At 38.8% G+C, this 25,505-nt stretch overlaps 2 protein-coding genes across 4 annotated transcripts; one reads left to right on the top strand and one right to left on the bottom strand.

The window, feature by feature from the left end:
- Positions 1 to 121: 121 nt before the first annotated feature.
- LOC141908068 (GRB10-interacting GYF protein 2-like) lies at positions 122 to 16,915 on the bottom strand. 3 transcript variants are annotated; one of them, XM_074797871.1, is made up of 29 exons: positions 16,857 to 16,915; positions 15,910 to 15,967; positions 15,588 to 15,816; positions 15,008 to 15,122; positions 14,801 to 14,921; positions 14,345 to 14,574; positions 13,696 to 13,833; positions 13,532 to 13,614; positions 13,057 to 13,155; positions 12,205 to 12,828; positions 11,140 to 11,224; positions 10,947 to 11,048; positions 10,768 to 10,829; positions 10,341 to 10,537; positions 9,659 to 9,910; positions 9,492 to 9,568; positions 9,290 to 9,405; positions 9,168 to 9,215; positions 8,404 to 8,731; positions 7,982 to 8,055; positions 7,150 to 7,218; positions 5,766 to 5,879; positions 5,243 to 5,358; positions 4,955 to 5,051; positions 4,655 to 4,824; positions 4,462 to 4,561; positions 4,040 to 4,142; positions 3,615 to 3,775; positions 122 to 2,993 (listed from the first exon to the last, which is right to left on the bottom strand). In XM_074797871.1, the coding sequence occupies exons 2-29, from the start codon at positions 15,939 to 15,941 to the stop codon at positions 2,769 to 2,771; spliced, it is 4,167 nt and encodes a 1,388-aa protein (XP_074653972.1). In that variant the 5' UTR covers positions 15,942 to 15,967; positions 16,857 to 16,915; the 3' UTR covers positions 122 to 2,768. The 3 variants fall into 3 exon arrangements, with proteins under 3 accessions (XP_074653972.1, XP_074653973.1, XP_074653974.1); XM_074797873.1 differs by having other exon boundaries at positions 2,893 to 2,993; positions 3,578 to 3,775; XM_074797872.1 differs by lacking the exon at positions 7,150 to 7,218.
- A 462-nt stretch (positions 16,916 to 17,377) lies between these two features.
- LOC141908341 (bifunctional arginine demethylase and lysyl-hydroxylase JMJD6-like) lies at positions 17,378 to 24,343 on the top strand. Its single transcript, XM_074798351.1, has 10 exons — positions 17,378 to 17,423; positions 17,752 to 17,770; positions 18,139 to 18,429; positions 19,159 to 19,349; positions 19,828 to 19,939; positions 20,126 to 20,275; positions 20,774 to 20,935; positions 21,538 to 21,623; positions 22,020 to 22,143; positions 22,481 to 24,343. Exons 3-10 carry the CDS (start codon positions 18,151 to 18,153, stop codon positions 22,766 to 22,768), a joined length of 1,392 nt encoding a protein of 463 aa, XP_074654452.1. The 5' UTR covers positions 17,378 to 17,423; positions 17,752 to 17,770; positions 18,139 to 18,150; the 3' UTR covers positions 22,769 to 24,343.
- The last annotated feature ends 1,162 nt before the right edge of the window (positions 24,344 to 25,505 follow it).

The raw sequence follows: 25,505 nt of genomic DNA, 5'->3' as shown, positions 1-25,505 counted from the left end.
CTGAATATTCTCAGTAGAAGGAATTCTGCTTTCAGAGATGGAAGAAATTTCCATAAACCATAACAAGAAAAATCCCGCAGTAATTAGACTCGAAATCAATGTTAAATCAATTTATCTTTATTTTATACATTTCACTTTTTTGTACACAGCTTCATTACATTTTCGAACTGTTCTGATGAAATTCTATGGAACAGCTTTCAAATATTCATTATTTTCCGATTTATTCAGATTTTTGTAAAAAAAGAACCTCTTAAAACTGAAGTAAATAGGTCAACAATTCTTCATTATTATCAATCATACGTATCAAACAGATCTGTAATAATTACATTAACAGCCATCGCAGTTCGGAAGCCTACCACAATTCAAGAGACCTGCAGCACTGAATGGGATTGAGCAGTTTGTTTCACAATCCCAAGCAATTTCCAGAACTCGGTCCCAGAACTGAACATAGTTCATTTCCGATTAGTCTACTCGATCGTAACCCTTACAGTGCGACGTACAAATCAGTGATGGATTTTGCTAGTACACAGCATCGCGGTGTACTGATGTTTCAAGTAATTAGCTTAATCTCCATTGAAAAATGGCAACACCTGTCAAACATAGTGAAGCATTAGTAACTAATGATACACAGAGCCGCGGTGTAGATGGCATGCCCGTTAATCAACATGGGTGGAATTCTTTTAAATTCAAAATCTCCAGCACTTTTGGGTATCAATTAATCAACACCGAAAGGGTTACGAAGTGGTCCTCAACGCGAAAAGTCAACAAGCCAGACAATGAACACTTAACTTGTTTCGATCTTAAAATTTTGATTAGAACTCGATAACATTACGAGGAAATTAAGACATACCCAATATACGTTCAAGAAATAAATGAAAACTTCTGCCAAAATATTCTGGGGCTAGAAAGTTTGTTATGACCAAGTTTGGCAAAAAAATAACTCGACTATGATATAACTATAGTAATCATTCTAATCTGAAGTCCAAAGTGATTGATAGCAAATATTCATCTTGAAATGTGGAGGAAATGTTAATACACATGTATGAAATGAGCAATAACTAAGTGACCAAAGCCCAATTCCATGTTGTGGGATAAAATTTGAATCTATGAATGTTAACATTCGAAAATCAACAAATTCAATTCCAAGTGTATCATATCTAAGCCACTTCAGTAGAAATGGGGGTCGTATTGGTCGTGTAATTCACGAGTACCCTGCGTAGGCTGAGAATGCATAACTTCCAACACACAATCGCCACATAACAGACTTCCAAATTTACAATATAAGTACGCACACTTCTTTTCCGCGAGGAAGTTTTTTCTCGCGTACCAAGCGAAGATTTCGATGGCAACGAAATCGCAATCGTTCGGAGTTATAGATCTTTCGCGATAGATGGCGTCGCGGCGTGAGAAAAGCTTTACGCCACGAAGAGACGAAGACCTCGGACAATCGCCCGAAGTCGCAATCGCCTCGGAACTTCGGTAATAACTTCGGATTCGACGACTGATGCGCGAAGACCCGAAGGGGTCGCAATCGCTTCAGAAAAAATCCGGAAATACGCCGAACACCGGCGGAGTTAGTAGTAGTGAGAGCTATTGATTAATATGTACATCGTTAGTGAAATGAAGACCTCGAAATAGTCGCAATCATTTCAACGTTTGTAAGTATTCGCACAGGAGAAGACCTCCGTCATCGAGGTCGCAATCATCCTATGCGCTTTTAAAACAATCAAATATATTTCACACATTCGAGAACACAGTCAGGCGCTTCAGACGAAGACCGATAAAAAAAGGTCGCAATCGTCGTTTCATCCACACGTTCGCGCATTTTCAATTCGTCAGAATTGCTATGAAGTGGAGAGGAGAAAAAAATGACTGCGCTTAATCAAACGGAGGAGGAGCGTCATATATCAGCTTAACAAAATATACATTCTATATATTACATGTTCCGAGACAAATTATCGACTAATCCGCCCCGTTTTCAGCACATGGCAAACACAGCAGACGCGCCAACCGTTATTAAAGATAATATATCCGTGCATGGTCTTAATTTGAACTGATGACGTTGAAAATTTAGAACGCTTGAAGAGCATAATAACGACACAAAGCTAAAAACTTTGGAGGCTTTTGTTTCTGATGGAAAAGTGTCCGAGATTGAACGACCAGTCGCAGAAGTTTACTTTGCTGTACACAGAACATAACTGAAAATCTTTATTGAATGCACACACGCACACACTCACTCAGTGATGACGCCAACCGATCTAGTCCAGATACGAATGCATTTATATTCGCATAAGAACCAAAAAGCCAGAGAAATGCATAGACTCTTTGTGAGTCTAATTATGTACGGCTATACAATGCACTTATCGCTCTGAATCGCAGACTCGATTGACGATTTACGATGAAATGGATTAACAAGTAACAAATGACCATGAAATGCGGACACACTCCGTTTAAACATACACACCCGAGCACATAACGAGACACTGTTCATCATTGGATCGTCCGCGACCACGGCAACCAACGTTAATAATCGATAATTTCTTTGTACAATTTTCGTTTACGAATTTACGAACCGGTACCCCGCGAGAGAGAAGAGGAAAAAAACGCATCATATTACAATAATTCGCATCAATTGATAATTTCGGTTTAAACGTTCGATAAAAACTCATTTAAAACAAACCAAATGCAGGTTAATAATAATAATGATAATAATTATGATTATCAGAAATAGATTTTGAACGGCAGCGAAGAAGAAGAACTTTGCCTTTTTACTCGGTGGTTTCGATTTCACCAACGTTTACGCGATCGGGTGCCGCGTGCACCGTGAACCCCAGGAAACTTTTGTCGACTTTCTGCATCTTCTTTTTCTTCTTACCGGCAGCGATGGCCGCGGCGTTTGCGGCGGCCATTGCCGCCGCTTTCGACTTGGCATCGTTGTCGTTATTGCGTAACTCGCGAGGAGTAATGGCCGGGGCCGGACCCCACATAGCATCCTGAAACAGAAAACAGTTAGAGCGTGATATTGTGACATCAATTCTACGATATCGTCAGAAAATTGTAAATGCAAACAAATAAACTAATAACAGGGCTGCCAACCTCTGAGAAATGCTATCAGATCAACAAATTGAAATATGAAAGAAAATGTTAAAATTAATCAGTAATCAAAAATAAGACCCTCGGTAACGTCTTTCATATTTCTGTATGCATCAAACAAATCAAATCAGTATTTCTCGTTATAAAATGGTAACGAATACCGCAAATCAGGAACAGTTGGCAGCTCTGTGATACAGTCGAGAAAGAAATACCGAACCCGTGCACGAAAGCCATTCGATAGATATCATACCAGTTACCTGCGATATTACCTATAATTTCTCAACACAAATATTCATCCCGAGCCTCTCCCGGTTTCGTGCGTTATCGAATATAACGTCGAGTAAAAGAGGCGAGTGATATAAAACGAATCAAACCCCGCTTGTACTCGTTTTTTTTTACCATAGTCTGGACATAGCTCATAGGGATCATATCGACGCATGATATACGAACGAGCCCTTACTACGGTAACGCAAATGTGATTCACCTCAAGTATAATAGAAGCGAGGTGATGTCCACATTACCTCCTTCGACACTTTGGCGTGGTTGCGATGTTTACTGCGTCGTTCGAGGAACTGCTTCGCGAAGTTGTTCGCCTCCTTCGTCTCGCCGAGGTACGAACGCACGTAGTCGTGCACCTCGTACGGGGAATCGACTTCCATCAAGAACGCAATAAACGTCGGGACTGAAATGAGATGAAAGCCGTTGGTAGAATGGCCACATTCTGACGGGGGAGAACAGATACTAATCATCCTCACACCTATGATGAGTTCGAAACGTCATGTATATATTTTGATTGCAATTCTTGAGAAATTAATTTGTTTTTAATCTTTAAAATCTGTATAGTGGGTATTCAACTTATTGAGATGAAAGTTAGGTTACAGCGCGATGGTGAACTGGAAATTTCGATTAAATTTCACATCTAAATATTAAATAACTATTGTCTTACCATCGACGGATGTCTGCATGCTGAGAAGCATATTTTCACACCACTGATGAAATTCGTCTTTAGGTTTCTGAGTCGACGCTTTAAAAAGTTTCTGCACAGCCTCCTAGAACAATATATAAGCGTTTACTCATCAGGGTGGCGCCATTTTCCACCAATCTTCAAATTCCCGCATTTTTTTATGATACAACACAAAATTCCCCGAGTAAATCCCAAGGGATTTCTTGGTTTAGAATGTTACAATTTATTGATTTTTCATAAAATATCTGAATTCTCCGAGTTTATACGGTTTTGCAAAATTAGTTAAATTCCCCGAGTTTATGCGGGATCTTTTTAGATTTTCTGATTCCTCGAGTTTTTCTGGTTTTCCAAGTCAGTGGCCTATATAGTGTTGGAATATGTAAATACATGAACCCGGTACATACCTCTTCTTTCTGAGAAGCTTTAGACTTTTTATTGCTCTGCTGGTTCGAGTTCACTGCATTGCTCGTGTTAGTGTTAGATTTTCCCAATGATGGGAAGTCACTGCGCAATGAAAAATAAATTGAAATCAACCGATTAAAATCCTGTCAATCCAAAAATTTAGAGATATTCCCTCTAATTGGGCAGAAGACATACCCGGCCCCGGACATCTTGTTCGAGTTTTTCTTGTTGACGGTGTTCACGGCATCGTCCCAGAAACCTAAGTTCTGAGATTTGGCGGCATTACCCCAAGCACCTTCTTGCGCCCAGGTGGCCGAGTTGGCAGAACTGCCCCAAGCCGTAACAGATGCCAGTGACATAGCTGCCTGCAATGGAAAATAAGATTCAATTCGTTGAAGTCCACATCCACCTATGTTTAAATGTTTTGAATCAAATCTCATATTTGTTCATGACTAAACTATCAAAATGAACGAACTGTTAGTATATATTAATTACCCTAGTTTGTTGTTGTTTCATTTGTCGGCCTCGTTCTTTTTCTAACTGTTTCGCCTGTTCTTGCTGTATTTCCATTAATGACTTAGCACCATTGTTACTATCAAAACAATCAATCAACAACACTCAAGACTACTGGTTGTACCTCTGGTACAAAGTTTTTCCAAAGAATTTTTGAAGACCGTAATTACGGTATTATCAGAATTAACAAGACGTTGGGATAAATTGAAAACTAACAAATCTACCTACATAGCTCGTAATCATTCAACAAGGCGTCTTGTTAGTACATACCTAGCAGCCACTGGTGATGCAGGTCCCCATGTTTTTGGCTGTTGCTGCTGCTGCTGATGGATCTGTTGTTGTATCGCATGCACCTGTTGTCGCTGCTGCATTTCAATACGATTCCGCTGCAATAAACAAGATTGGTATAAAAACACGCACATGGATCTTTGATGAGTTTCTTTCATAAGGTCATATGTAATCAAATGAGTATGTGCAGTAAGTGCAGATAACATTTCTCAGCCAATTCTTAATATATATTATTGAAGATTTTGACTTTTCGTGTCATCATAAACAACTGACACGATAAAAACTAATCTAATCTTGATGCTTATCCCGGGCAGCCACTTTCCGACAATTTACAAATTCCCTGAATTCTCATTGTCATAACAGGAGTTTTTGCGTTTAATTTGTGTTAAAATTTATTCATTTTTCATGAACCAAGTATCGATGAAGAAAAATAACACATCCAAATTCCCCGAGTTTGCCAGGCTTTTTTTTTTGCAAAATTAATAGTCAAATTCCATTTTCGTACCTCCTCTCGTTCGAGACGTTCTTTTTCCTCTGCTGCCTGTATTTGAGCTAACGACGACGACACTGACGACGTACTGGTCGGTATCTGATTCGCCCACTGCGCACTAGATGGAAGCTGCAAATACACGCTCAATACAATTCCAACGTTTACACCGGGCAGGTCAACGACGATATTCAAACCATCGATGAAACAGAACGTCCGTGTTGTGACGATATATGGAGAATCCCACACTGATATAACGAGAAAGATGAAGTCTGAAAAGTATCTTAAAAGCTAATAATTTATTGATTTGAAGTGTTCGACAATAACCTAATAGTCATTTTCCGGAATGTTTAGGAAACTGTAGATAGACTATTAAGTTGTAGTCAAAACGTCGAATCAATAAATTATAAGCTTAAAGGAATATTTCCGAAATCCATCTTTCTTGTTATACCAGTATGGGATTCTCTATATAACGACATTTAAATTATTCAGAAATATTTGATGGATCAGCTTTGATCGATTTTGTCGTGGATTAACATTTTAGTCGTATGTACATAGAGGCAGTCGATACAAACATCTCGAAACATGTGTTAGTTTTTGTTTGTTTGTTTTTTTAAAGCGAATAAAAAACGAACGAAGGAATATTCAACAACGAAGATTCAAACGAATTCTGACAGCCAACAAATACGTAATAAAACCCACGCCGTTATTGTTATTCCTGTTGTTACGAAAACTGCCGACATAGATACGCTGAAAAATGATCCGATGCAGCCGTTTATTCATATCATTCTAAACACACAAGACGATAGAATTCGTATATAGTAGCTAATATACCAGTGCGAGCCCAACTCATAGATAGCTGAATAAAACTGACGTTTACAAGTGGAACTCGACTGAATTTTAACGGAGATCAAGCTATGTATAATTTGTTTTTGATTCATAGGATAGATGCGGCATATGTATACTGACATCAACTAAGAAATCTACGCTAAAGAACTGGGGCCGGTTTTATAGACTGGTATTAACTTAAACCCGGGGGCTAAATTAATTCATTTTAAATTGAGTTAGCCCCGGGTTTAAAGTAATACCAGTTTATAAAACCAGGCCCTGTATTTTAGGAAGAGACCGCAATGGCTAGCCGACTAACCAGGAAAATTTAAATATTGGCCAGCCGACTAACCAGGAAAATTCCATTCAAAGTTCAGCCCGGTCCATCCCAACTCACTGTCAACCCAATAAATTCCACACTACTAAGTTTAAAAGCTAAACCCGTCTTCCCTCTTCAACCCAAAAAAAACTTTTTTCTATCTATCCCATGAATATCCAGGAGAATCGATCCTAACTTAACCCTAAACACTCCTCCCGGTCCACCCCGCCTTAAACAGCAAAAATATGTCCATACTTGGATTCTGGATAACTGTTGTTGCTGTTGCTGTTGGCGTCTCATCACTTCTTGTTGACGTTGCATTTCCTAAAATTTAAAATGCGCACTTGTTTTACTTCATACGTGTGCACGACAGCATGAAAATCAATAAGTGCAGATCGTCGTCGATATCAATTCATCTGTTCCTCCATCGATTTTTGTTCAAGATCAAAGATAGTTACTGTTCGACCCCAGCCCACCATCCCCCGAACTTCAATGTTTAGGTTTTGTGCATACATGCAATAATACATCACAGATATCCGTGTCATGATTATGGTTACAAAAGAATAGCTAAATGATATGAACAAGACAATCGTTTCTTGAATATCTACACGTGATTCCTTTACTACGAATCATCGGTTTTGGATTCAGTTCTATAGTCGTGTCGTAAGTTGAATTTGGCTCCGGAATGAAATGAAATTGAAATGAATTTTGACACCATTACCGTCTAGTTGAAAATGAGCTCGCTCGCAAGAATGGAACTGGGATTCCGAGATAAATAACATCCAAGTTGAACTCATTAAGCAGTTGAAGCGGAAAGATCAGTATATCGAACAAACTGAAGAACCTCATTACACCGAACACCGAAATCACTACGCTGCTGGTATTTCTAATGTGAAATTTTTCATCAATTATATCAATGAGTTCGTTTTAATGAGGTTCCTGATGTTAAGCAGTCATCGAATCCGCGCATTCAGAAAAATCACCTACGATCACGCAGAACCATTCAGCCAATCAGTGATTGCGTAGGACGCAAAGATCAAGCGAAGAACTCGATACATTTCATGCCGAGATTCCACGATGTACGTACCTGTCGCCGACGAATTTCCTCTTGACGTTGAAGTTCCATTTCAGCTTTCTGTTGCTCGATCTCTTTCTGGCGTTCTGAAACGAAATCAGAGTTGAAACATAATCGACAACATCTCAACTCCTAAATCAGTATGTGTACCTCAATAAACCATCAATTCAGTGGATTTGTAAGCAAATTTTGATCCTCTACACCAATGAAACCGATTTCTAATTTGGTTACTGCCTAATTGGGTAAAAAAATCCTGCTCCCAACTGTACAGATTTAGGCTGTTTTCATTACAACTACGAACATTTCTTACTCCCTATTTCTCAAAATTAAAGGAGTTTTGGGCATTTCGCTCAAATCAAAAGAGTTTCAAGCACTTCAAGAAGTTTTTAAGGAATTTACGAGTCGTAAGGACCCTGCACTAACTAAACACGCACCGATCTCTTGTTGTTTTGCGAGTTCGCGTTTTTCCATTTCGATCTGTTTCTGACGTTGTATCTCGCGTTGTCGATCGTGTTCGCGCTGTCGATCGTGTTCTCTTTGCCGTTCGAGTTCTCGTTGAATTTTCTCCTCTTCCTGACGTCTGCGTTCTTCTTCCTCCAGTTGTTTTCGTCGAGCTTCTTCCTCCTGTTGTTGTTGTTGAAGTTGGCGTTGTTGCTGTTGCAGCAGACGCTCTTCTTCGAGACGTTTCATTTTTTCGCGTTGTTTCTCTTCTTCCTCGCGTTTACGTCGTAATTCTTCTTCGTGTTGCTGTTGTTGTCTTTGCTATAAAAGTATCGCGCACACACTTTAACAGGGTGACCACTTTCTGCCACTTACCGGTAACAAATTCCCTAAATTCTCCCCCAAGTTTTCCATGTTTTCACAGAAAATCCGAGAAATTTCTTGGTTTGAAATGTTACAAATAATTCATTTTTCATAAATCTCATTAATTTAGAAATGCGTGATCAATAACAATATCTGCTAAGTTCCTTAGTTTTTTCTTTTTAGCAAAAAACTGTCAAATTCCCTGATTATTTATACGATTTTTCTGATTCCCTGAGTTTTCCAGTTTTTCCAGAGTCAAACGACATAACATTATAGAGACTGGCTCGAATTACCCGCAATGTGTGCCTCATGTTATAGAAAATATTGAGAAATCATGTCTAGATAAAATCAAACGATATAATAATTCCCTGTTATCTAATCTATTTTTGCTTACCTTCATTTCTAGTTCAATCTGTTGCCTACGAGCCGCCTCGTCAGAAGACTGAAAACAAAATGAAATAGAAACGTTCATTCCCGTGAAATCAGCAGTTTCAGTTCACCACTTTCGATTCATACCTTTTCGACTTTTTCTCGTTGCAGGCGTTCGACTTCCTTCAACGTTTTTACCTTACTCGGATCGAGGTCCCAAATACTTCCACCAGGCCCACCGGGCGTCGCTCCGGCCCACATTCCTAAACCAAACGATAAAACTTTCGAACATCACAAACAAATTGTTGCACAATTTTACCGTTACTGAATTGAAACCCCTTAAACATACCTGAAGTCGAAGTGGCGTTCCAGAATGACTGTAAGAGATCGTTTGCTGGTTGCTGACTGTTTGAAACTGTCGTCGGCCTTCAAAAAAAAAAAATACAGAATTTGAAAATGCTCGCAACCCATTTACTACATTTCAGCCATGATTGATTGACTGAATAGTTTACTCACCCAGCAGCAGATGAGACAGGCTGTTGTTGTTGAGATTGCGGCGGCTGTTGTTGAGATGGTTGATGCGGTATTTGTGAAACGGGCGATGGTTGCTGTGGAGACTGGGACACCGGTTGTTGTGGTTGCTGCAGTAACTGATCAAGCTTCTGTTTCATCATCATCTGCAGCATCAGCTGTTGTTGTTGTTGAGAGGCGGCGGCGGCCATTTTTTCCGCTGGCGTACCGGGCTGTTGTTGTATGAGCTGCATTTGTCTACAAAAATAATAGAAACCTGAGATACAGCGATGATTGAACTCAGCTATCTAATTCTGATGTAATTCGTCATTAGGGAAAGGACGGCTATGTCCTCTCCGGCTGATGTATTCAGTGGGGTTCCTCAAGGCTCTTTACAAGGCCCTACATTAGTTTCTATCTCTATCAATCTATCTGAGAGTAAATGTTGATACTAATTTGATACTTGGATGTAAACTATATATGAAGATAAGAAATATAGATGACAGTTTAGCACTCCAATAAGGAAATGAAACGACAAATGGTCATAAATATGGCAGTATTCCTTGAGCCAAACTAAACAATTTTCAATAATTGCTGTCATTGCGAATATTCATGAAGCAGCTGTACAAAAACCTGTTATCGCTGCTTTGCAGATATTTTTCTATACTTCCTACTTTGAAATACTAACCTGATGTAATTCTGCTGTTGGAGTGCTTGTTCCATTAACAGCTGTTGATAGTAAGGTCGTAGAGCTTCCGGTAGCTGACTCAACTGGGCTAATAGTTGCTGCTGCTGAGCGGCTTGTTGAGCGGCAGCTGCAGCTGCCATCATTGATTTATTTGATGCATCTGATGACGTCACTGGAATTGTTGGTGATGGGGCAGACTGGAAACAGATTGGTGGTTTTGTAAGCAAATTCTCATCATTTACACTACTAAACTCGGATTCTAATTCGAAAACCGCCTAATTGGGTAAAAAAGATCCTGGTTCCAAATGTCCCAATGTAGATGTAGTTTACTGTACAACTACGTGCTAAAATTTCTAAATAATTTGTAGGGACACTGTATCAAATATACAATAACTGAGTCTGAAATAGTGACAACCAGAATGCTTACATTCGGAGGGTTGGTTGGTTCTGGAAGGAATGGAACTCGTCCCCACTGCTTGATAATTTCACCTGTAATACGAAACATGAATGCGCAATAAATGAAATGTTTTCGGAAAAATTCCATCGAAGTATGAAAGTTATAATAATCAAATACATCTGAAATCGTTAATCGCAAATCAAACTCACCAAGTGGTCGGAATTGGACATCACAGCCACGCTTGACTAGTAAATTCATCGTGAAGTATCCAGCACTGAACCATTCAGCCATCTCAGTGTTACTGAACGGCCCTGAAAATATCATCGCTCAATGATAAACAACTTCACTAACATTTTGTATAAGATGATTCAGTTCAGTTATAAACGAGTAAAAACAACTTACCTTGCACTTCACCTTGAGGGTCCCTGTAAAACCATTTTTTAGCATTGATGTGATCCCACGGTAATGCTCCGTCATTTTTCTCCTCCTAGTTTTAAAAAAATTCGTTTTAAATTTTAGGGTGAATTGTGGACTAATGTCTATTTATTAATGGATGAGACCTGTTTTTCTGGGATATTTTGCTTACTTTTTGGGATACATACCTCATTTATGTCTTAACAGAATGCCAAAAATCGTGGACAACAACTGAATATCCGATATATTTCCAGTTCTGTACCAATTAGATGCATTGGCAAAAAGACTCCTTAAGTCCAATTGAATGAGAGAGAAAATCCTCCATTTTGTGAAATTTCTTGAATTTTTACATTGTCACCATGCCTACGAAATGAAGTTATTTTTCTTGTGGGGTCTCAACAACTAAATCAGGGTGGCGTAGGCATGGTAACAATGTTCAAATCCAAGAAATTTGACAAAATGGAGGATTTTCTCTCTCATTCAATTGGACTTAAGGAGTCTTTTTGCCAATCCATCTAATTGGTACAGAACTGGAAATATATCGGATATTCAGTTGTTGTCCGCGATTTTTGGCATTCTGTTAAGACATAAATGAGGTATGTACCCCAAAAAGTAAGCAAAATATCCCAGAAAAACAGGTCTCATCAATTAATAAATAGACATTAGACTAAATGTAAAACCAGACTCAATCAGTCAATCATAGAACTGAATTGTATTGTTCATCTGGGACCAGTTGCTCAAAAGTTGGTTAGAGTTACTCGACATAGTGACAGTTCATTGTTACTATGGTATTTATCTGCTGGTAATCTTTAATCAACTTTTGAGCAACTGCAGCCCCTGTCTGTTAAAGTTTGAGACTATTACAGACATATTGTTATTAATACATACAATAGACTCTTAACTCAAACAATAATCTTGCAACAATAACATTGCAACAGAATGTGAATTGAATTCAATTGCTCAAATTATTGCATAACTCGAAAATCACTGGTCCCGAGTGCGGAGAGTCTACTGTACAACAATTCCATGGAAAAAATCAAAGCACCAACTCACATCAGCAGTAAATGTGTCCAAAAGACTTTCAGCTGCCGCCTCTAGATGATCAAACGCGGGCTCCTCCGGTTCGACTTTCTTCCGTAAATCGATTGAATCCGTTGTAGGTTTTGCGCTCGGCTGCTGCTGCTGCTGCTGTGGAGACGACTGACGAGGAGCCACTTCTTCCCGATTAAGATTTTCCGACTGCGTCTGCCTCGACGGATCCTTCACGTCCTTCGATTCTTTCACCGTTGTTTTAACCGCGTTGTTTTCGTTATTATTCGCCTGTTTTTGAGACGCCGCCGTCTGCTGATCACCGCGACCGGATTGTAGTTGTTTTTGTTGAGCGTTAGTCGCGGATTTATTGTTGGACGTGGTCGCGTCAACGTCCGACGTCGTTTTCGTCGAGTCGCGTTTCGTTTTGCCCGATTTCTTCGACGTCGAAGCAGTGGTTTTATTATTGTTATTTGACGACGAATCCACAGACGCCGGATCTTTGTCATTATCGACAGTCTTATGCTGCTTGTCGTCGACAGGTTTTTTCTCCGACGAGTCCGTAGTCGACGCCGATTTATTACGACTGTTTTTATCCTTAGATAAAGGCTTCGCAGCCTTGACGTCCGAAGGCTTTTCACTCGGACTCTACAATCGAAGAATGCAAAAAATGTTTAGTTCTCAAGGACAGGGTCCGTTCAGATCAGTCATTCCCGGCAACACAAGAGTTTTCAAGGAGTTTCAAAGGAGAAAAATTCCAAATTTCGAGTAAACAATTTTCATCCTTAACAATAATTTCGTATTCGCTAACCGCCTAATTTGGTTTAAAAAAAATATCCTGAGTGTGTTTCGCACAAGGGTCAGATGAAAACTTACCTTACTAGATTTATTAATAGCACCATTAGATTTATTTTCCCCCCTATCGTGATCCTCGTCCCCGTTCTTCTGCTCTTCGAGGGCGATCGCTTTTGCGTCCTACAATCAGAAGGAAACAGACTTTACGTGTACGGCCTCCAGGATTTACTCGCCGATGGTATTTCAGTGTGGCCTTCTTCCGCGTTTTCCCTCATCTTTCCATGTGATTACACAAAATTCCCCAAATGAATCGGAGAACTTTCTATGTACGTTGCAATTCTTTCATTTTACACTGAATCACGTATCGATTAAGAAACACATGGTCAATAGCATTATCAAAATTCCCCCGAGATTTCCAGGTTTTTGGTCAAATTTGTAGATTCCCTCAGTTTCCTTGATTTTCTTTCTAGATTTTTCCGATTCCCTGACTTTTCCAGATTAGTGGCCACCCTGCTTTCATCTGCGTTTAGAACGATCCGAATCAACGACTACAAACCTTTTTCGACATAAAAGCACCGCTGGAATCGAACGTACCGATATCTTCATCATCGGCATCAGGCATTGCCCAGTCAGGCATGTCTGAAAAATACGCACACGCGTTTTAATCCAATGCGATAGAGACGAACGAGATCCGTCGCGATAAAAGTAAAACATACGCACCTTCCTCTTCCCAGGAATTACTGTTTCTACCGTGTCGCGAGTAACTACCTCGACCGGTGTCCTCGCTGTAACCTCGATGATACGAACCCTCACCGCCGCGTCCTCTTTGTTCCCGCCAACTACTACCGCCGTGATTACCTACAACGATTACAAATGAGAATAAGAATGCAATAATGACGAAACCAATTCCATGGCACTTAAACTAAAGCAGGTTTCGATAAGATATGTTGCTGTTTAGCGATTACTAACTCTCTGCCAGCCATTTCTATCAGGTTCTCACAGATTTTGCTATTTCGGAATAGGTAGCGAATTCTGGTCCAGGGGCACCATCGCTTGCCAGGGTTTGATTGCCTACCGCCGAAACTCGCGCCAAAACAAACCCTGGCAACAGACCGCAGTATATGAACTGGTGGCCGCTGAATTTCTAATACAACTTGTGGATAAATCCTGAGCTCCACAGTATAGAGGGTAAAAATATTTTGTCAAGACACTTGATAGAATTTTCACTAATTTTCATGATTTTTCAGAATTTTTTTGAAGTCATCCACATTTTCACAATCATCCGACTCCAGCTGGTCGAAACGTACGTGCCATAGGAGTATTCCAGAATTGGTAGAAACACGAATAGACAAGGTTCCATTCTACTCACCCCATTTGTCATGCGATCGCGATGGACCGGCACGTCTCCAGTCGCCGCCCTCGTCGTCCGGATCTTTCTCGACGGATTTCGCGACGTCTTTATCGCTGCTCTTATCTCTCCAGTTATCCTGTACGGACGTCGACCGCGAGAACTCGGTTCGTCGCGGCGATACGAGATCGTCATCGGTGTTTCCGCCGCGACCCGGTGGAAACGTACGTTCTGGAAATCTCTTCTCGCGTCTGAAATTTATCCGCATTCGGAATCATTACAAAAACAATCGATCGGCAGAAAACTATTCACAGAGACAGTGACTGGGCTCATTGAGAGAAACTCACAATATCAATTTAAAGTTTGATACTTAAAGTGTCAATGTGTCAAATCATCAAGACTGGAATTAGTTTTAACTATTCACAAATGTCTATGGATGAAATCAATCAGAAACACGCTACAGTATTCTCCACTCACCCTTCCTCCCAACTTTCACTTCTCATGAACGTTCGACCTCGGCTGAACGACGAGCCATCGCCGACCTCATCCAAAGACGTTCCGCGCCCGTAAAAACCACCTTCCATTCCACGTCCACGAGCTATCAAATGAACATTAGAATATTATGAACGATTTTTTCAGAACGTTAATTTCTAGGATCCTGTTCGAGGGTTTCGATGTAGGTACCTCGTCCTCGCCCCCTCTCAACCGGTGCACCGCGACCGCCTCCGCGGGTCGGTGGAGCTCCTCTACCCATTATACGTAAAACTGCAGCACTATTTACCGACTGTGTCATCATTCTCTGAAAACGAAAGTAAATTTCGGAAATAAGTTTTATCCTAGAAAAAATTCAAAGAGCTGAACAGCGGCCGATAGCGGGTTCCAGGGGGTTCTAAAACGCTCAACTCGGGTTCTAAAAAATGCCGATGAAAGCAAACACGTTGATTGAAACATTTTCCGACGAGATTTTGATCGGGCGACCACTTCTATTTGATTCGCTTTTCCCCTGACTATTCCCTGACATGCACGTTGATTTCCCTGACTCGCTCTGCTAAGAACCCAATCGACTATCACAGTAAAATATGTAAGACATAGATGGAAACTGTTTGATTTTACATGCGATCTAGCCGTCTCAACAATTTTTCCCAGATTCTTAGCTTTTTGTTACAAATTCTCTGATGATTCCCTAACTTTTTCAAAGAAAAGAAAATTCTAACTGGAACTAAATGGGCCAATGCTTGATGGAATAATGGAACTTCGTATTTACCTGTTCTTCTTCTGTCAGCGGAATATACGCCATCGGTTCGGGAACCAGTTCGACGACGATAGTCGGAAAATTCCGAAGCGATTCGGGAACTTTCTTGTGATTTTCAGGGTTGAGCAACGCCAACATTTCCTCTCTACCGTAGCGGTACTCTGCCAGTTTATACTTGGGCACGCCCGCAGGTGACGGAGGGGGCGAGGTGACACTGTTCCCATCGGACAGCGCACGAAGCCTGGAATAATAAACGCATAAGAAATTTTATAATTGGCTGATGAATTTTGGTATTGTAAAACTATAGATCAGCTCGTTTCTTTTTAGTACTCACCATTCAGGACCAAATTTCAAAGTTTCTGCCATCTTTCTATATACTATGTGATAGATATCTGTAAAGAAATATGAACTGAAAATAATTGAACTATAAAGTAAATTGCTGTGGCATCCAACTGACGCCCAACCCGACTCCAGACTCATCAGGGCCAGATTTCAAAAAAAGGATTCACTGTCATTGTTATATCAATTTTGTTTCCTCATTAATTCAGTTTACCTTGAAATTGATTCAGATTCAAGCATGATATACTGAACTAAAAACTTTAGCTCATCATTACAGACAATGAATGTATACTGAACCTAGCTACATCTAGTATTATGTTGAGACGACCTACTTATAGACCAAAAGGCCTTCTTTCTGCACAGTTGTGTGTAATAGATAAAATATGATTTCTCCTTTTTGCGAAACTAACTGGACCCCAAGAGCCTGCCCTCTAGCTCAACGCAGAATGTAAACTGGATAGATGCGACAGCTAAGTGAAGGGCATCCCAAAATGTTGATATCCCATAAACTGATGTTTAAACAAACAAGTCCTATCCATAAGGGAAATTTTGATGGAACACATTATTTCATTGAATTGTCATTAGGCCTTTTTATCAGTTAATCGAACAGAGCAAATTAAACAATTTTGAACAAAAAAACGACTCCACAGACCAATTTTAAAGACAGTTTCTTATCGGAATGTATTCTAATTGTTAGACTAATGTAAATAAGAAGGTTGTCACGAATGCATGTAATCGTAATTTAGGCCTAGCTAACGCGGAAGACAAGGGACCCTGCGAGATATCGACTCGGCGGAGAGCGTGACCAGGCATGCCACCAGTTCAGGCCGTAATTTCAAGCGGTTGACAGCGGTAACGCTCGCAGGCTGACGGCTATCGCAGATCCTCGCAGTTTCATCATTTTAGCGGCGGTTAACGCCGATCTATCAGACGCTGAATTACCGGTGAATAAACGATTTTACGACTGCTTGTGAAACACGAAGATTTCCTTTCCGCACAATATGGCTGGGTTATAGCTGGTACTCGTCGTGACGTCACGGGTGTCGCGAAAACACCCGGATTGAAAACAAAATTCAAGATGGCGGCGCCCTGTATTACCCATGACGTCACAGGCGCGTAAACAATTTTAATTCGGGATGAGGCGGAAAATTGTATGAAAGGAAAAAAATTATCGATAATCAAAATTGTATGGTGAATTTATTAGAGAAAAATTTCCAAGATTGATAACAAGATGGCGGCGCCCGGTATTACCCATATGACGTCACGTCAACGCAATTCGAATTTGCCTTGACTATTTTAAGTTGAAAGTAGGAGAAAATTGTAAAACGGAAAAATTAACTTGGCATGTAGAATCAAAAATTGGTAGTAAATTAATTACAAAAATTGAAAATGCCCGGATTGACAACAAGTTTCAACATGGCTGCGCCCGTCATCGTTTGAAAAATTACCAAAAATTACTTTTAATTACGATTTAAACCTCTCATTAAGAAGACCCAACTTTCACACCCGGTAAACATAATGATTCGTTTGATGTAGTCTTTGGTTGATATCTCAAATCATCTTAAGATTTAGATTTGAAGTAAAAATTTAGAGTTAACTATGAAATCATCATCAATCAATCAGATCAATTCAAATTCAATCAAGAAGCTTTGCTTTTTTGTTGACTGACAAATGTCACAAAGTTGTTCTAGAGTATAGGTGACAAAATTCCGAGACCAAAATCCCTTTCATCATCATCATCTATTGATGGATCATATCGACTTTAGAAAGCCTTTTCGGCCCATCTACATCTGCTTCAAAATTATTCAATAGGCCTATCTCATTTTGATTTTGATAGATGTTTCATTCTTATTCAGGTTGGTAGATTCGTAATTTGATAAATGCCCTAATTTTCAGTGAACAAAAAGCCAACAAGGCATGACTGCATTTTTGCATCAGTTGTTTGAATGAACTAACCCGCCTGAACTAACCAGTAACCTAGTAGAATCTCAAGTTGTTGGAATTGGTGCACTCCATCAAAATGTTGCCTTTTCTTTTCTCCCAGGTAAATTAGTTTTCAAACCAAAATAACCAATCAACAAAACTAACATATTATTTATAATGAACAGGTTTCATCTTGGTCAATTTATTTGATTAATCGTAATACTTCTTATCTGATGTAAATATCCATTATTTGTGTTTTTGGCTGCATTGAAAAATTCATGACTTATTCATCATTTCCTAGGTTTTCAAAATCATGCAAAAGATCAAGAAACAAAATCGTGACGAACGAATACGCCAGCGTGAATTACAAAAACGTCGAAAATTAAACCAATCGGCGGGTAACAGCGCCGGGGATGGCACCAGCGACGCTGCCAACAAGATGCCCGCAAATGGTCGAAAGCGCAAACGAACTGAGGCCGAAAAAGAAGAACTTCGCGCGATTCGCAAAGAGCGATACGTGAAAGCTTGGATTATTCTGATCGTAGCGGTTATCGGATTTTTCCTGATTCCACCGATATCAATCTTGATTAAGGTAGAAATTTGGTATTCTATAGGCCTTTTTATGAACACTCGATTAGTATATTCGAGTATGCAAAACGTTTTTATGAGCATGGATTATGTCATAATCCGTCATTTTTATGAACATTGGTTATCATAATCAATGAGCATACTCAGCATACTCGCTCGGCGAGCAAGTATGCCGATTATCTAATCCAACCGATATGGTGTTCTCGGTAGAAGTCGCTGCTGAGTAGGCCATAATTGAATAATTTCTACCTGGCGTTTTTATCAACCAACATACCAGGTTATGCTAATTGACACTAATCGGCTATATAATCTAAATAGCTAATCTATTTCGATTTTGCTGGTTCATAAAAAGGCCTTATGAAAAAGCAAAGATTTTCGTTAGTTTAAGAGCGCTTTTCCGTGACATCTGTCTTCGTAATGGGCGGCCAAAAATGTAGAAATGTTGCCCCTCACTTTCACTATCAGCTGAGGAAAAATCTTCAAAAGCATTTCCCTCAATTGTTAGTATAGGTCTAGTATTCAATAGACAATTATTTAAGATTTAGACATCGCAGACATTATGATTTGAAGGGCACATGCCCACTTTCATATCATCTTTCATCTATCTCATAATTGAGATTCATGTTTATCGTACACATGTTTATGTAGTATTGATACTGTTTAATTTTTTCTGTGCTCTACGCAATGTAATTTTGTTGAGCAAAATAAACTAACTGTAAATTCTTTATATCAGGTTGCCGCTGACAAAATCGAAAACTATGGAAACAACTTCACATACGAGCCGTACGTGTTTGATTTCAACGAAGTTTTGAAAACACGCGAAGAGAATATGAGAAAATATACATATCTTTACAACGTGGACGGCATCGATAAACGACAGAAATTATCTCTACGAGAATTCAACGATGTTTATGATGGAAAATGGTATTGAAATATTTAAGTCGAATTGGCAATTTAGAACTTTAAAAATCTGATTCAATTGTGCTTTTAGCGGTATTTTTGTTATCACTCTAAAAAGAAAAAAGTTAAACCAGTCTCAAAGCATGCAATGACAGGTGACTGGGCTGCCCTTAAGTATTAGACAAAGTTCAGCAGTTTTAAGAAGAATTTTAAAACTTATTTTTTTATGAAAATTTATAACTGCAATTTATCTTAGAATATTATGCAATTATGTCTTAGTCTGTAGATTTTAGCTTATAATTTATTCTCCAAGTGTTGTTAATTATTTTTTTATCAGCTCATATTCATTTGATACCGTTGTAAAGCTTACTGTTTACAATTTGTAGGAGTGCGCTATAAAAGAAAATAGATTATTTGTATTATTATATAAAATGCAGCCCAGCAATTCAATTAATACTATCATACTAATGTGCTTAATAACTCCATTTTCTAAATAATTTAGGCCAGTAATAGTCACAGATGTCATGCCAAAATGGCAAGCATTTAAACGATGGAATAAAAAGTTCTTTTTGGATAATTATGGAGATGAGAGAATTGCTGTCAAAGCAGTAGCGGTAGGTTTACTTTTATATACCTTCAGAGAAATGAAATTTCTCATTGGAACCATCAAATTTGTTCATAACAATTCTCACAGTTATATTCTGAGTGGAATCCGATATTTTATTCCACTGCATTATGAATTGATTGTGTATCATTTTCTTTGGGTAAATATCATTTGTTTGTGTACTTTTCAATTAAAGGGTGATTTAGATAAAGCGGAGAGTTTAGCGATGCCGATGAAATTGTTCTTGCAACATTCCGGAGAGGGCAGAAATAGCTCGTGGACGTATATCGAAGATGAATTGTTTTTGCCGAATCGAAGAGAATTATACAACGATATGGGACAAATTGTGAGTCAACGATTTTCATATTTTCAATCAGTTAATTATCATCAGAATCAACATGAAATAATTAACAGGGTGGCCACTCACCAGGAAATCAGGGAAAAGTCAGGGAATTTTCTTTATTTCAAAAAAGTCAGGGAATTTTTGTAAGAATTAAGGTAGAAATCAGGGAAAGTCGGGGAAATTTGTTGAGATTGCTAGATCACATGTTAAATCAAACATTTTCTGCCTACGTCTTATGTATTTGACTGTGTTAATTGATTGGATTCTTAGCAGAATCAGAGAAAACAATTTACATGTCAGGGAATGTCAGGGGAAAAACAATTCAAATAGAAGTGGTCACCCTGATTAATTTAAGATTAAAGAATCTTTCATGAATATAAGAAAAGTCGTAGACTTATTCAACTTAACTCAGTGCTATCAATCAAATCAATAAAAAATAATAATCATTCATGTCTGAAAATGTTGATTTTAAGATTTTCAATAGTTCGTTTCTACTTGTAGATTTATATGTTGGACGACTATTTCGAGTTGTTTCCTAAAGATATCCGTCCCTGGAACGCGATGCTACTGTGGGGAACTGCCTTCTCCAGGTCATCACTGCATATTGACCCTTATAATTGGACCGGCACAAACGCTGTATTCAAGGGACGCAAGCGCTGGAAGGTTAGTCTATCCATTCTATAAGGCTCCGCCCTTCGTTTGTTCCATGTACATGTTCTACCTGAAGGCACAGATGAGACCCTACAGTTATCCACAATCACACAAGCGTTTTTGACTTGGGTGAAATCTGGCCTGAACCAATCGTTCACACTCAAAATGTGTCCCTGCTTGTTTCACACAGGCCAAATTGAGCCTGACCAGAAATGTCAAACTACGTCAGTGCCAAATTTTAGTATGTACTATCATATTATTGTGTGGTTACTTGCCACAGTTTATATTCAAATGAGGGCGCAATTGACGTGTAAACGTGCTTTCAAATCGAGCACGGGCCAAATTTGACTCCAGTCAAATCCAGGCTAGTTTAACCCGAGCCAAACATCTCTGCGTGATCACTGCATACAATTGTGGATGATGTAGGTTTGAAGTACAATTGTGTCCCTATGCAAGACACTTACCTCCATTGCCTCTTTCCACCACGGAGACGAAAATTGAGTACTACTCGCTCTCTGAACGATTAGCCGTTAGCGTAAACAATTTTAAAAGTGAAATGAATTGCGTTTGTTTACCGTGAAATTAAATGTCTCAGTGTGCTGGTATTATTTCAGTTATATCCACCTGGACAGGATGAATACCTCTATCCAGTAGAAGGGCGCAAGTCTAATTTTCCTCTGGACTGTTACAAATACAACAGGTATGTACTAGTGTACACCACTTGCGGGTAGATTCACGAATTCAGCAATATAATTAATGCATCAGCATTCTGAATGCAGCAATTCTGTGTAAAAGAATGTTGGTATTATTGAACTGTGAAATTTAAAAGGCATGTTTGGGAAGTTAAGTCAGTAAATGTGTTTGAATAAAGTTTAGTGATAATCCTTGATGGTAAAAACAGTACAAATATCATTTTCTATTGTGTAAATATATTCATTGTTGCAAACGCGTTTATTGGGAGATACATTTCCCGGCCTCTTCAGGCATAGTGGCACTATGTTTTTGCTATAATGGATTTTCAACCCAAGATTTAAGTTAAGTGATGTCTGTAGTTTTGACAGTTGTGTTGTATTCATTTATCGTCTCCTATTTTCAGCCCGATTGATGCATTCGGTTTTATTGACCCTAATAAGTATCGCAAGTTCAAGAAAGCAAAGGCAATCGAATTCGACCAACTTCCCGGAGAATTGCTGTTCATTCCAACCGGCTGGTACCATCAGGTATATTTTCTGCATCATCGTCGTCATCATCAGATTTCAGTGAAAAGATAGCGTTAAACTATTTTAAAGATTGTTACAGAATGTCATCATAAAGTTATGATAGTTACCTAGCTAGTTACGATGTATTAGTTTGTTTCTTAAGAATTCATTTTAAAATGTTGGCCTCATTTACACAATACTTTTTCATTATATAAGTTTGAAACTCACTATGTATATTCTCAATTTAAAATGAAATTAAATCTACATGCTTCCTGTAGATTTAGTTGACTTTTGCTGGAATATTAAATGTTCTCTCTTTTATTGGATCGTGTAAAATTTGGAATGATTTCTATTTCAGGCGTTCAACGTAGAAGAAACAGTTGCCGTGTCGAGTCAGTTCATGAACGTCAACAATTTCAAGGTCGTACTCGAAGAAATTTTCAAAGCTGGAAACTTACCGCGCGACCGACTGCCGCCGAATTTCGATCGTATTTCGCCCGAGCAACAGGTGCGCGTCGTCATGCAGAAATTGCCGTCGAAAATTCTGAAACGCGGGCGCGAATTGAATAAAGATCTGAACGAACAAATGAAGCATCCGCCAGAGAGCAAGCGTTATAAGGGGAAGGTGATGCATGAAGAATTTTAACCACGCAACAAGGGTGATTTTTTTCTGGTTGCGTTTAACGATTGTGTTTTAAAACATATCTTTGATTTAACATTTAATACGGTGATAAACGTCACGAATATTTTGTCGTTCATTTTGCTACTAGTCTAGTTCGTGTTAATTAATAGTACATATCTTCGCAAAACTTCGCCTTTACACAGTTTTAGAAGCTCTTTTTGCCATTCCACGAATATAAGGCTAAAAATGATACCTTGGTTCTCGTAATCAGCTGGGTCAACTTTGTAAACTGCATTGCAGTTTGTAATCAGTTCTTGCTGGGTGTTTTTGTAGCTTGATCATGATTTAAAAAAAGTAATGTACAGGGTAGATAGGTGGCCAGAAATGAGAAACCAGGTTTCAATTTATTTTTGACTTATTCAGTTATTTTATCATGTTTGTTATACATGTACCCGGTATTGTGTCAAACGTTTTTAGTTTGACACGTGTTTTCTTGTACATATGTTTTTTTAAAGTTTTGTGTTCAGTCTAGGTCTAGTTGTATTTTTGTCGTGTGTTAAGAATGCTTATATTTGTATTAAATCAAAATGATTGTTATTCTTACATTTTAATGCCTCCAGCCATAACCAATTGTTCAGTGTTTTCATACTTGAATTGATGTATCCATATGCCAGTTTTTCAATTAGTTAAACTAGTCTTACATTGATAAACGATCTCACAATTGACGATACAGTAAAGCTCGCCTTAACCTGACATGATCAACTCGAACAAAAACGAAATAATTTTTCTGACTACGTAACATACAGTCAAACACTGATATACTGCCTCCCATTTACTATCACCCCGCCTACTGCCAGGTTTTCTCAATGTAAATCTCAATACAAATACATAGTAAAACGCCCCCGTTATACCGCCATACCCTCTATACTGCCAAAATCATTCTGCACCGATGTGGGCGGTGTATCGGGGGTTGGCTGTATTTTCATATCCGTATCTCGTTAGACCAATTTTGCCAGTGCCAGCTTGTCCAAGTTAGGCGAGGTATACTGTATTTGAAATTTATACTTTGACGTTTTAAGATAAAACGAAAGCCGAGAACTCATCTGTCTGTCTGCTATAGTGCTCTGGGCTATCGTTGTAAAGTAGGCAGTTATGTAAGCAACACATCAGAAAATTTGCAATCAAAAGAATTAAAATATTTGACTCCAAAATGAATTTTATATCAATCATCTTAAGGATTATCTATCTAAAAGTCATTTTGCCAGTCAGTTGAAAGTTATGTCAATTGATGATAATTTTTTTTGTATGTGAATCTGATTTAAAGGTCAAGTGCCCTCTGAATAGAGTCGTTATTTATATACTAAAGTATCATTCGGAAGGTAAATCTCAAAAAGTAGGAATTAGTGGGCACTTGACCTTTTAGTCGATGAATATTGTTTCTACGTAAATGCAATCAACTTCTAAAATACTGCTGTTTTTTTTCTATCTGACGTTGAAAACATAGTCGAATTTTCCGACTAGGAATTATTATCAGCTGTAACTGTATATCATTGGTAAAAGTCGTCTGATATTGTCGTTAGAAAGTTTAGTCATTTTAATCAGCGAAAAATCAAAATATATCTATCTTTACTCTGATTTGTGGTTTTGTGTTTCTCGGTTTTCTGGGAAGAGTATAAATCCGGCGCTTCGACGAAGACCGTGGCCGTTTGATGAGATATTTTTCATGTAGGAAATTTCATTTTGCTGTCAAGTTTTATATTCTCGTTTAAATTGCGAAAAACGATTCGTCTTCATTACAGCAGGTGCGCGTAGTCTCATCTTGTCGACAGAAGCAAGCGGTTCAGAACAATTAATTGCCAACATTTTGAAGAAGTTTCGAAAACATTAGCTCGTAGCAACTGAAGCCACTCAGGAAATCACCCGCCCTAAGATTTTCCTCGAATTATTGTTGGTTCTTTTTTTTCTATCTATGCGGCTTGACAGGTGTAAGAGGGTGACCACAATTCTACAACACACGGAACTTATTTCTTTCGGGGGAAAACACAGGGAATCTAATAAAACAGGGAAATGGAGTTTATTCTGCACGCCCATTTTCATAGCGAATTGTGTTTCACGATCTCCATGCCTGTCATCTGGGGCCAGTTGCACAGTCGTGACTTAAGTCCAAAAGTGGTCTTAAATCTTAAGACTGGTCTTAAGTTGTTATATTAGCTATAGAGCTAAGTTGGTCTTAGACTGGTCTTAAGTCTAAGCCGTGACTATGCAACTGGCCCCTGGGGCCCAATTTCACAAAAAGGTTTAACTCAAGTTTTTGGTGTAATTGTCATTGGTTACTTCATGTTTTCAATGAGGACAACAATTCAAACTTAACTTTTTTAGGCTTAAACTTTTTCGTGAAACTGAGCCCAGAACTTTACAGCTTTACAATCCTCGTTTCATCGGACAAAACTTATTAAAGAGCTGCTGATAGTCGCTGATAGTTATTGGACTAGCTTACTAAACTTGGGTCTTTCAAGATAACAACTCGCTGGTCATTCCTACCGCCATTCATCAGAACACAGGGAAAAATCTGCTTTTCTCTCCGGGAAAATACATGGAATTTGAAAGTGGATTGAGAATGGTCACCCTGGTGAAGTCATTGTATATATATATAAAAACGACGAAGCAATTCACAGCAATCGAGAGTTGCGCTCCGCATCAACGAACACACGCGAAATGACTACAAGATAAACACAACGTTTCATAATATAAAAAGTGCTTT

The sequence above is a fragment of the Tubulanus polymorphus genome, chromosome 7 (assembly GCF_964204645.1).
Source record: "Tubulanus polymorphus chromosome 7, tnTubPoly1.2, whole genome shotgun sequence".
Classification (NCBI taxonomy): Eukaryota; Metazoa; Nemertea; class Palaeonemertea; order Tubulaniformes; family Tubulanidae; genus Tubulanus; species Tubulanus polymorphus.
The sequence above is the reverse complement of the archived record's forward strand: the minus strand, read 5'-3'. Positions and strand labels throughout refer to the sequence as shown.

Excerpts from the sequence above, each read along its gene's own strand:
- LOC141908068 (XM_074797871.1), bottom strand. The coding sequence starts at position 15,941 with ATGGCAGAAACTTTGAAATTTGGTCCTGAATG. Across the intron at positions 9,911-10,340 it reads CAACAGCAGAATTACATCAG|ACAAATGCAGCTCATACAAC; the intron begins GTTAGTATTTCA and ends TTATTTTTGTAG. Across the intron at positions 3,776-4,039 it reads CATGCAGACATCCGTCGATG|TCCCGACGTTTATTGCGTTC; the intron begins GTAAGACAATAG and ends ATCTCATTTCAG.
- LOC141908341 (XM_074798351.1), top strand. The coding sequence starts at position 18,151 with ATGCAAAAGATCAAGAAACAAAATCGTGACGAACGAATACGCCAGCGT. Across the intron at positions 19,350-19,827 it reads GATGTTTATGATGGAAAATG|GCCAGTAATAGTCACAGATG; the intron begins GTATTGAAATAT and ends TAAATAATTTAG. Across the intron at positions 20,276-20,773 it reads ACAACGATATGGGACAAATT|ATTTATATGTTGGACGACTA; the intron begins GTGAGTCAACGA and ends TTCTACTTGTAG.